Source organism: Lingula anatina, chromosome 1 (genome assembly GCF_051362555.1).
Source record: "Lingula anatina isolate TDL-2025a chromosome 1, LinAna3.0, whole genome shotgun sequence".
Classification (NCBI taxonomy): Eukaryota; Metazoa; Brachiopoda; class Lingulata; order Lingulida; family Lingulidae; genus Lingula; species Lingula anatina.
Genome location: NC_141767.1, coordinates 57680999 through 57693869, shown reverse-complemented (window position 1 = coordinate 57693869; position 12871 = coordinate 57680999). Strand labels below are relative to the sequence as shown.

General features: G+C 38.6%; 1 protein-coding gene across 1 annotated transcript; it reads right to left on the bottom strand.

The window, feature by feature from the left end:
• Nucleotides 1-46: 46 nt before the first annotated feature.
• On the bottom strand, nucleotides 47-1568 carry LOC147764820 (IgGFc-binding protein-like). Its single transcript, XM_086994920.1, has one exon. The coding sequence runs from the start codon at nucleotides 1564-1566 to the stop codon at nucleotides 154-156; it is 1413 nt and encodes a 470-aa protein (XP_086851046.1). The 5' UTR covers nucleotides 1567-1568; the 3' UTR covers nucleotides 47-153.
• Between the last annotated feature and the right edge of the window lie 11303 nt (nucleotides 1569-12871).

Sequence of the window (12871 nt, the reverse complement as noted above, 5' to 3'; positions counted from 1 at the left end):
GTAACAGTATTATTGAGCGTCCTAAATAACTCCCCCCGCCTACAAAAAAAAAAAAAAAAAAAGAATTGAATGCAGAATATAATACATAACGCAGTTCTATACTGTCAGATGAAGCAAAAACATATTAATAAGCGATTAAGCCCAAATTAGTCCTTATTTGCTCACCGGATTGGGGTTTATCGAAGCAAGCTCCATACCCATGGGCATTGCATAACTTTCTCTGTCGCCGGATCCATACATGATAGCCATGAAACTGACATTCGGATCGGTGTGCTGCAAACTATGATGGGCGTCTTCATTGAGTACGTCAATGAATGCTCCGACAAGGTTAGTAGATTCAAGATCTCCTTCTGGGTTGTTTGGAATCTGTTTCCACATGGCATCTGCTGGAAGCTGAACTGGCGCCCCGTCCAACATAAGACCGCTTCTCTTGCTGCCTGCTATTACGACCATAACCTGATGCTTGAATGGGGGAGCAACAAGACTTAAATCACTGGCAGCCTTGGGAAGAGCGAAGAAATAATCTCTGCTGTATTGTTGTATGGGTGGGATGATTATCATTGATGGGTCCGCCTTTTCTGCAGCTCCTGCTTTCAGCTGACTGGAGACGAACTGGGCTACCATTATAGGTTTATCTGACACAATGCGGTAGAGGTCGGTTGACTTGAAGTTACTGATATCCTGGATGCTTTTTCCTGCCTTGGAAATGGCATATGTGAAAACAGAACCACTGCTACTTTGGACCCTGATGTTTGTATTTGGTTCTGCCGCCGTGATGCGGAAATAGTCTCCCTGTGTTCGTCTTGGTATCGGAACGGTGGCGAAATCGTTCCCCCAGGAGTCCACGGGTGGGAGTTGTTCCACTAAATGGTCTCGAGAAGCTCTGGTTTTTGGAATTGCTGTGCGGCCATTTCCGCTGAAGACGGCTACTGGTTTATTGGACGTAATATAGGTTCCAGACAGGTCTTTGTCACTTTGAATTTGGACTGCATCGAACTTGTTCAGTGATACGTCTATCATGCTCCCGGCTGAGTACTCCTGTCCATTCAGAGTGACAGTAAGATCACGAACCATTGGCAATTGCATCATAACTACAGTACCATCTTCAGGAGCGACCACTCCCAACTCCGACATAGATGCTTTCTCTTCTGGGTACGGTGGATAGCTCACAGTAATATATGCCTTTCCCAATCCGTCGTTAGGGATGGCCAAGTATCCCTCACTGGTAAATGTGTCTTTGTTCATGACAAACACAGCAATCTCTGTGGCAGACTTTATTTCGATACCTTTCCTTCCCACTGTAGATCCTTTGAGTTCTAAACCCAAGTTTGACAAGTCCACTCGAATGGTCTTGCCCTGCGGAATATGGTATGTGTTATTCATCAAGGTGGCGCCATTGTAGTATGAGACCTGCACAGAGCTGCCCGACTGAAAACTATTTCCAGCAGAAATAAACAGTTCTTTGATGGGGTTTTTCTCATAGAAGTCATCCATTAACATATTTTCCGTAAACATCACCATATATTCGTTGCCCTTGGCATCCTTGGCTCCCGTCATTTGTGTCATGCTCCCCGACCTAACTAAAGTAAAGAAATATTCCAAACAACATTAATGAAGCAAAACGATATGCAACATTACTTTCATGGAGGGTGGAATATTTTGGATAATTACTAGACTGTATTTCAAAACAAGAAGTTAGATACAAGAACTTGACATAACATTTTAATAATTAAAGTGTTATATTTCACTTAAAAATGAATTTTTTTATCCATCCGATTATATACGTTGAAACGGACACACAGGTGACAATTGGAATCAGTTCACTTGAAGACGACTTTGTGATAAGGTCGAAACGTCGTCATCTCCATTTTAACCTACAGGGCAAGATCCAGGATTAGAATCAATTTTCATTATCTTATTATTTTGACTCTATGTCCAATTCTGTGTTTCATTTATAGTTAATGTTCCTTTGTACTTTTAATACAGCCTCGAGTCGCAACAACAAAACCTTATAAGTCCCCAATATGTTCTAATTTCTTTAAACGATAAGACGTAAGTTACGAGCAAGGATAAACTTGGCTTGATAAAAAATTGAATGCCATATACCTGGATGTCATTTGGTATTAGGGCAATGTCTCTTTGGCCTGTGACTGAACCAATACTAGCCTACATTATCAAGAAAATGACTGCTCAAAGGCAAAATGACTAATATGTCAAGAACGAAGAAGATTATAATGCTCAACACCAGTTTTCGATTTAACCACCTTCAAGAAATGCTCCGATGACCAAAGCTGATTCCAGAACAATGACCATTCCAGTATACCTGTAATGAATGATCATGCCGATAACATATAGTGGCGAAAAAGAGTTGTCTTCAAAACCGGCTCATAAAACTGGTAAACAGTCGATTAACAGTGACATTCCCACCCTTCTCAGCGAAATTGAATAGCAACGACAAGAGAAAGACTTGGGTGCAAACGACGTTGTTTCACTTGGAAAGGGGGATGAGTATACCCGCCACAAACATACAAGGTCAATAATTCTCAACTAACATTAGTTCCTTTTACCTATAGTAAAACTTAATTTTGGCGAACATTTAAAGGGCAAAAAAAAAAAAAAAATCGACCTGAGGTCGTGACAAATGTGTAATGAGCCATTAATGTACATTGTACATGTCGATTGGCTGACATTTATTATTTGGTCTCTGATGGACGAGAAGGAAAGCTTGATAATTAATGGTGAACGGCAAAATAAACTACCGAATATAGGTAACTTCAATTAGGACAGTAGTACATTTTCATACTGGCACAAAATATTGAAAAATACAGTAAGAGCAGCTTTGATGAGGCCAGACTGTAAAAAATGAGTTCGTTTTAGACCGTTAACTTATTAAGTCAAAGATTCAATCGTATCAAATCAATGGGGGCGCTGTTCTAAAATTACTAATGTTATAAGCATCTAACTGATTTTCACTCGATATTTCCGTTTCACCTGCTAATTCTGCACTGAAGATGATGGTGCTTCAACGTCTTCTTTCGCTTGTCAAAGTCGTTGTAAAATGCATTTGGGAGTGGTTATTATAGACATATAAGTACTTATAAATTTATTCTCATGAAAAAAGAATATTGAGCAAAGAATTGCAATTTAATGATCTTATCATTACAATCAAGACATGTTGTCTGAAAATTTAATCTTTTATGACAATTGTGGCACTGTTAATATTGGAACAGTTAAGAGATATTTATTTCAATTTAATGACAATTTTGACTTCAGCATTGAATCATTGTGCTTATTAGTAAGTGGGAGTGGACATCATAAAAACTAAGTTTGTCTATCTTTCATATCTCCGTAAAAGAATAAAACTGATTTCTGTGATATAAGATGAGTAACAAGCGCGGTTTCCTTTACAACCTACTGGAGCGAACACCATAAAAAAACTTAGTTTGTCTATCTTTCATATCTCCGTTAAAAAAAACTGATTTCTATGATACAAGATGAGTAACAAACGCAATTTCCTCTACAACCTACTGGACAGGAACATTTAAAAGTAATAAAACCACGAAAACATATTAAAGGAACTCCTGCGGGAACAGGCCATCACATTTGTCAATCTACTAGTAAATGGGTGTTCAGAGGTGACACGTGAAAAAACACGTGTCCTGTTATGCAGAAATAAGCAGGTAGACGTCTGTGGGGGTCATAATATTATTTTTCTTAAAATAATTTAAGAGATCGGTTGAAAAAACTGTCTGTCATTGGACAAACATATCATTTGATACGAAAACATCCAGCTCAAGTATCTGATCGATGGTATGCAGTTAAAAAGATATAAGACAAAAATCAGACGGCCATACCCCATTCCCTTTGTGCACAACCACGCTACCGACGTTTGGTAAGGCATGACATTGTTGTCACGCACTTACCATTATATAATGATTAACGTGCGTGTGCTCGCTTTACGGTTTTAAGTTACATAAGTTAGGAGTGAAGTCAAGGTCTTTCGGTCACGCTTGAGTAGTCGGCCTTAAATATTATACGCCCTTAATTAAGTAGGTATAAGCTTTCGTTCAAGCCATAGGGCTCATCCTTGATTTCAACGTACTTGTAATATAATCACCAGCCTTTCTATTAAATAATACTTAAAGCTAATACTTAAGGCCGGTGATAGGGTTAAATACGCTTAAAATCGTGTTTTTGAGTTTTTTGTGTGTTTATATTAATCAAAAAAGTATCTAACGTTGGATGTAATAATTTTTATGAATTTGCATCGCAAAATGCGTCTTTTGATGAGTTTTTCAACCGGCACGCGCCCCAGTCAGGCTGACAACTAAGCCACGCCTCTGTTACTAAGGGCCGTTGCCATGAGGGGGTCGGAGCACAGTTAATGAGTTATAAGCCGATTACGTGTGCGGTAATAGGTCATAAGTCTTACATCAGCTTAGCAGCGAAGAAGTCTAGCTAGTACACTATGGGGAAGAGAAAAGTTCGTGTTAAAAGTCCCTTTCCAGAGGAAAGAAGGAAAATTTTGAGAGTAAGGCCTATGCGTGGCGGTTGGGGAAAACCGGCCCTATTTGTTCAGTCGGATGACTGATTTCTGTATACCTAATAAATGGGTGAAAGAGTTAATCGAAACGTCTAAATTAATTGACAAATGAAAGAAAAATCGATAAAAACATAAATAAAAAAAGCTAAAAAAGGATACTCTTAGCCTAGCCTTTAATTTTTACGATATATATCGTCGAGCGTATCTGCGACACGTTACGAAACCGGAAATGATTGTTGGTCGCCGTTTGCAAAAGGTAAATCTAATGTTGACAAAATAAAATTTTATTCTCCAAGATATGATATCATGGAGCTTGAGAGACACGCGAAAAATTGTGATTTGAATGGCCAAACAAGAGAAATCCAAGCAAAGCTGGACAGCATGATTAAAACAATAAAAATAAAAACGCATGTTAGCGGCTTTGCATTTTGCGATATTTGGAGAAAAACAATTTCAAAATCACTGATCAAGCGGGAAGAAAGAGTTCAAGTGTCCAAAAATGAAAATCACAAAAAGACCCCGAGAATAGTCAAGGCTAGCAGGTAAAAAGCAAATAGGGTCTAAGTGTCATGTGTGTAAAAATAAAATATTTATTCAAAAGCCTTCTCTCAGCCACTTTTACCGCTGAATCTTGTGCAGCTGAGCGTCTCCCCTTTATCTTAGCTGGCATTTTGAGCGAGACCGCTCTGAAGTAATCACTGGATTTTTCCGTTGATCTGACGACTACCAAGTGCCGTGCAAAATAATCCTGCAGCGTTACCCGTCAAAAAACTCGTATCAACACAAGTGACGGACACTTGCTCTCGACACAGTTTTATCTGATCACTTTGCCGATAACAAAGAAGGAATCTCTCAGGTAAAATTACTCGATTGCCGAGGAAGAGCCATTGAAACGTTCAAATGCGACTTCACACCTCTTAATTGCGGTTAAACGTAATCGCCTTTGTTAGCGCTTCCTTCTACATATCCTTGACACCCTACTGGGCATCACTAGGCTAGGGCCCTCTCCAGAGCTGTCAATCAAAATGGCGGCACGCTTACATGCCTAACGAGTGGTCGGAAAATGTAACAAAAGCACGATTTTCTGCCCCTTCAAAGCACCCAAACAAAATATTTTTAGATGACAATAAGCAATGGTTCCAGCTGATCGTATAACCGATAACAGGTAAATTTGCCAGCTAAGCATTTGACTAATAAGCCCTGTTAACCAACCTGTGAACGTTTTTGGCTGTTTTAACAGCTTTCTATATTGACAAGATAAGTGAATCGCTGCCAAGTATATCTCACTATCTGAGCAACCGATCGTTACAAAAGTTGCACCTATTGTTGTTAGGAATGTGGACTACAGCATGATATCAGGGGTTTAAGAGAAAATTGTTTGTTTGAAAGATATCGCCTTTTGAAGTGAATAAGCCATTGAAATATGGGGTAATTTAACGTAAAAGATGATAAAATCAAAAGTAAATAGTTTAAGACAATTCCCTGGTACCGCGCTGAAGTGCTTTCACCCAGCTTTATGAGGCCTTTTGAATCACTTGAATAGCTGTCTTGGTTATAGAGAAAATCCCAATACCGAAAACGGCATTTTTCCCCTCAAATTGGCGCCAGAGCGTCATCCGTTGGACACTGTACTTAATCCCCGTCTTTAATTGGCCTTTTGGGAAGTTTGTTTTAATTTTTTATAAAAACTTATAAGCCCAGGGCTTTGTTTCTATGACTTTGGTCCTTTTACTATCACCGGCCTTAAAGCCTGGAGGAGGCATGTTAATCTGTTAAACTGGTTATATTCAGCGAGAGTCCCCGTGGAGTTGGATCGATCTAAGTAGACCCATAGTTTCAATGTGAATGAGCCCATACAGTATGAAATAAAAAGAAAAAGCGCATCCTTTCTACTTTCAGATAAAGGGTTCACAGGCATTCTATATTTCATTCGAAAAATTTTCGACAAAGTATCTATTTTGAAACAAAAAAAAAATTGAGGTGATAATTGAAATATTTTTTCTAGAAATTTGCACAAATTTCATAGATTTAGTTTCTTGCAACTTTGAGGTACGTAAGAAAAATTATGATAACAGTGGAAACAAACTGACGCCGTTGCTGTTTTGGACGCCAAATAGTTCATCCATGAATAAAAGCTTATTTTCTCTAGCTGTAGCCTATTAGGATCATACACAGAGCTATGTTGATGTGCGATCTGTGTGGCCCTAGTCACTAAGGGTGCATTCACAATGAATCTATCGTACTGGCACACTAACTCAACTCTTGCTAAAGGCATTCAGATTATCAGAGTTGTCTCAAACGTACGCGTATAATCACCAGTTTTTCTATATTCAACGCCAGGGAGAGGCGTGTTTGTTTGTTAATATGACTGCATTCAGCGAGAGTCCTCGTAGAGTTAGTGCGCATTAGAACGACAAATTCTTTATGATCGCACCCTTTAAATTTTCATTCCCTTCTATAGGGTATTGTCAGTGACTAAAAAGTTTGGACTGCGTTCACATACCCCCTCGCACCAGCTGGGTCGATCTAACTATGCGGGGGCTTGTCGCTGCAGCTTAATTGTCTGGCACGCCTACACAAGCTGCTGGGGGTAATAAACTATCGTGTGGGCTTAATTTAGCGAGAATCCCCGTGGAGTCAGATCGATCCAGCTAATACAATGGGTTTATGTGAACGCTCCCTAAGGCTCAGTAGGCTCTTACTGTTGAGCTAGGGGTCAGCTCCGAATGCAGCTATACTTGTTCAAATGTGAAGATATACCTTACTCTGTCTTATGAAAGGAGAGTATTATTTGATATTTGTATAAACCTGTGACAAATGTAACTTCCCTTAAGTATAAAGATCATCTTGGAATCATCATACCCACCATGTTGGTACCAAGGGCTTATCAAGAAAGTACCCTGTAAATAGGACCTTATTAGTGGTTAATGTCGCACACCCTGGTCTTTTGAACTACCTGATATCATTATTTGACGCACTGGGGTTCGGTAATGTATGGTTTACCGAATAGGTAGCCGCTGGGATTATAAAAGAAAAGAGTTTACTTTTGAGGGCCTAGTTTTGTCAGAAGCGGCTTCCTGATTTAAGCAGAAGTATTAAATTGTATTATTTTCAATGGTCAAATTTGCATTTCAGTGTGAAATGTATTTAACAAGTCTGGTTTCTTATAGAAAAGAACAAAACTCTTACAAGATTGATGCTTTGCTCATAATCTGAAAACAGAAAAGGGGAACACATAAAATAAAAATAGGCGAATATCTATAATACCTTTCTATTCTATTAAGAAAATGGGAAAATATCGACTGTACCGGGTTTAACTCTGCAAACGGTTCACTGAAAGCTGAAAATCGGCATGCGCTCAGTTAATAACAAAATTCTGTGAACTGTGTATTCGGTGTTTTTATCGCTTTCCTCTGTTTCATCTAATTTCTATTACATTTGAATGTCTATAGGAATTACCACGTCATGGCCACGGGTCACAGCGTTTTTTTTTTTGGTCGCACGTGACTTACTATCAAGACGTGATTGTGTAAACCCCGCGTTCATTTTTTCCAGTGTGTTTGCTCTTGTTATTGTTATAAAATATAGAATATAATATTTTTGACACTTTGCAACTATCATTGGACGTCAACTGAATCATCCATTTAAAAAATCTTGGGCTATTTCAGACCAAGCTTAAGAAGTTGCAGCATGCTACTCCTTGGTCAGACCAAGGAATTAGAAACAATTCCCAGAGACTATCGTACTAACTTTGGATCGAACTATCTCCAAGGGGATTCTCACTTAATTGCAATTAATTTAAGCGGCTTAGATGTCTGTCACGCCTACTGAAGTTGATAGGGGGTAATTAACTATCGTTTAGCAGCTTTAGTAGGCGTCCCAGACATTTAAGCCACATGCTGAAATCAATTTAGCGAAAAACCCCGTGGAGATGGACCGATCCTGTTAGATCGATCTAGGGATGGGAACCCAATCTTAGATATCCAATTCCTTGGTCGGACTAAGTGTGGGTACTAAGTTATACACCCGGGTGTAGGACACTGTTTATAAAGTCTTAACAAAATATAATCACTTCTTTTATCTATCTTTAGCACATGTTAAATCCGCTCTTATCTCTTTGTATAGTAGCAGGAAAATTGGCAAAACGCACTGCTTAGATGTAAAATACAATTATGGACCACTAAACCATTATCATCTTCGTGTCACAGCATTTTTGTATGATATGAAATATGACATCTTAATTTAGAATAAATCAGACAAATTAGTTAGGTTACTATCGAAGTAATTTGTATAAGTATTAATGAATATATTTTATTCAGGCAGGTATATTTATCATATTCTTTGTTGTTATTTCAAAAGCGCTCAGCTGTTTTCTTTTGATACAGCGATTTGAAACGTGATCTTTATCAACAACATTCGAGGCGTTGCGGAATAAACAATTATGTATTTAATTTTCTGTCCATCATGTTGTAAAAAAAAAAGCGAAATAAAATAAGTGAAACTGTCATTGACTTAAAAATTACATTGGGGCACTCACCATTATTCCCCACGGAACTGCCGCTGGTCTGGGAAGACATAATGCCCCCGTCAACGGATTCCACATGACGAGCAAGTCTAGACCTGGCCGCAGTGAGTTTGATCGAAGATCTCCCATTGTCAACTTCATAAAGTTCACCTAATTTTAGATAATTCTTTTTATTGGGGAACTCTCCTCCTTGTGCGCTGTGTGCTGTTAATTCTGAAAGTTTTGTTTCAAGTAACCGATCTTTCACAAATTCATAAGTTATGAAATATGTGACGACGGCAGTGCCAACGCATGCTGCTACAGCAAGAAACACCAAGACCAAACCCGTGACCCAACTTAACTCGCAGCCTCCTACATTTCTTCCCTGTCCTCTTCCACCTCCCATGATGTTGGAGCTTGGAACTGCGTGAACTTCACGTCGCCTGCAACCAACGTTCGGCAAAATTTAAGCCTGTTGGCTACAGACAATGCAATATGTACTGTTACCCTCAGCGGGTGTGTCCATGTAGTGGAGTATCAAACAGATCTGTCATTCCCTAAAATATGTTTTTGTTTTCTTTTAGAATAGGTGGTGACCACGAAAGAGACAATAACCCTGGTCATTCGAATGGCCCTGAGTCTTCTAAAGGGCGCCTCTGATTGGTCAAAATAAGTTATCTGATCAATCCGATAAAAAGAGTGGACAGAATCAACAAGCGCTGCTTATGAAATGCATGACTTCATGACAACAACTTAGAGATGAATTCAGAATGACCATCTGTAGATTTCATGTCACACACAAAGATGTGTGACCTGAAATCTACAGAATGACCATCTGTAGATTTCATGTCACACATCTTTGTGGGTTAAAGGATAACTGCGTTTTGGACAGTTAAACTTCGATGATTTTAAGTGTGAAATTATCTTTCAGAAAATTGAAGATTTTACTCGTAGGGCCTAAATCAAAATTTAGCCTGTTTTTTGGCAGACTGTCAGTTCTGTCATGAATATTCTGCATTTAAAATTATTTAATTATTGGAAGTACACGTACAGTGTATGCGTCTGATTGCAAAAACGCACATGTACATGTAGGCTACATCTGTACCTACATGCACGAGTATCCACACGTGTGCGAATGCAGAAGTGATACATGTATCAATGATGTAAGTGACCGATGGAAAAGAGAGAGAGAGAGAGAGAGAGACTCTCCCTAATAATTTGTATAAGAAAATGCACAAACATTTATTTATTATAATTTGTATAAAGAAATGCACAAATATTTATTTATTAACTATGTCCAGTCCACAAAAGCCTGAATCGATCATTCTCTTTTTTCAGACTCATAAGTGCATTCTACGCCAAGAGACATACCATTATAAAAAAAGTTGATGAAGAATCGATATTTAGTGCACATGTCGAATTAACATAAACTTTTTTAAAGATGCAACCCTTATACACATTTGCATTATCTGCATTAAGCATTTTGTATTTTAGACATTCATCACAAGTAAACGACTGTTCTACGCCACATGCAGCATGATTTGTAATGGCTGACCGGTTCAATTTATAGAAAATATGCGATTTTTTGTGATAACAATGTGCTTAAAGTGTCTGGACACGAATTTGATATCTTGCCCACACGGTCATCCATCTTGACCCGGTGACTGCACCAACTAAAGACGTGACGGCTCTGCCGTACAAAAGCGAGACAGCCACAGATTGCTGTTTAAACTTAGAATTGAAAAAAAAAAAAACGATTGAGAGTCCGCTCAAAATCCTTTATTCGTAATCACGTAAATCATTCTTGTACGTAAAGGCTAATATTCTGCATCGTGCTTAGCGCAAAAATAGTCAAGAGCGTATAGACCGTAAACAGTATAAGTAAACTTTAATTATTAGGGGTAAATCAAACAGGCGTGATATGATAATGGGTCTACTGATTTATGATAAAGCATAAGCTATGAAAATCATCGCCGTATTGGTCCTCTTATCTATTCAGTGACATCCGTGCATCTTCAATAGATAACTGTGCATTGAATATAGCAGGAAGGTAGACTGATGCTTTTCTAAGAAAGATGCACAATTCTTATATGTGCAATATAATAAATCACTTGTTATATGTAATCTTTGTAATTAGTAGGAAAATTTTCTAAAGCAGCAAAACAACATGCATATGACTGAGTCCACAACCATATCCAAGCAAAAGTGTCAAGTCTAGATCTATATCCATCGGCAAAGGTCGTGGGCAGCCTTGCACTGGTAACAGAAATTACTATAATTCAAAGCCAGCTCCCGTGCAATGATAGTATTTTGCTTCATTGAGACCTTTTTAACCAAGTAGCCTTGAAACGTTAAACTCTAAAGAGTTCAGTAGTGCTCTGAACGTAAAGTAAAACTGCATACATTAAATTTCTGATCTTTTATACGATTTAGCGGAAGTTGTAAAGTGGTTTTTTTTTTTTTTTTTTTACAAATTTATGGAATATGTTATTTATATATGTTTTAGTAACTTTATAAAACATTGAATACAATATTGTCGCGGAGCTAAACAGATGTAATGAAACCCTGAATACGATCCGTTTAAAAAACTTAAGAAGGGAGAAAGGGGCAGGCCTGAAATCCATCAGACATTTTTACCATCCTTATACATGTATATTCAGTAAATAATATAGTCTGGTGAGCCTGCAAATGTATCCTCATATCATATAGTGGTCAATAAACATTATTATTATTATTATTATTATTATTATTATTATTTATGTATTTCATTCTGTTGCACAAGACGGGCTGTCAGGACCGGAGGGGGGGGGGGGGCTCTTCTTCTAACATCCGTCAGTCATTGCAGAGTAGTTGATAGAAAATAAGCGTTAAATGGTAAATGCCAAGTTGCCTCGTAGCCGTATGCATGTCGGGTGGTAGCATTTGTACCTGAGGCGCTTTATCCTACCCAGTCATTATGGACCAGGAATACTCGTCTTCGTGGTTAATGGGTCGAGCAGCGTCCTGGGAAAATTCACCTGCGACGTCAGGCTTTGAGCTCTGGCCACCAGTATATGAACAAACCCGTGCGCTTTGAGCAGAATTACCTACAATGTGCATACACCGACCCGCATGGTACGCTGTACTCCTGACTTATAATTGAGCAGGCGCTATTATATTTTAAACAATTGTTCGTGATGAATGGAAAAGAACAAAAGTATAGGTGGTTTGTTCCGGACCATCATTTTGATATGTGTAACTTCAATATCTTACACCGTTGCTACTGCTGACTCATTGAGGGTGGGCATTTTAAGTAACGTGGTACACCATGCATATTATACTGGGTTCTTAAAAAACTGGAAAAAATACATAAATAAAGGCTTTATGCGTGGTTTACTTATTGGCATGTTGGACTTAAATTCTTGCGAGAGGAGGAAAGATAAGTGACCACAAACCTGTTACACATCGGCATATTTTGATACAAGAAGAGATTGCCTCCAAACAGTGATTCAGATTTGCTGCTCACCGAGGAAAAACGAGCACTGGTCATATTTCACTCTCCTTGCGGATGCGCGCGTGCATGCATGCGTGCTATCTTTGCTAGAATCGCGTGGGCGTGCAGGCCAATCATTTCTAAAAAAACTTTGAAATAGAACACACTAACGACCAGGATTTGGGGCACAAGAAAGGGGGCTTCGTGTGGGGCACACGTGTCTATGTGTCACCTTTTTTTGTTGAGCTTCATTCAGTTTGGTTACCTGTAAAAATACAATTTTTATAGAAGCTAAGGAAGAGAACGCCCCTCGTCAATGTGCCCCCTTACTCTGACAATGATTATGTTCTTT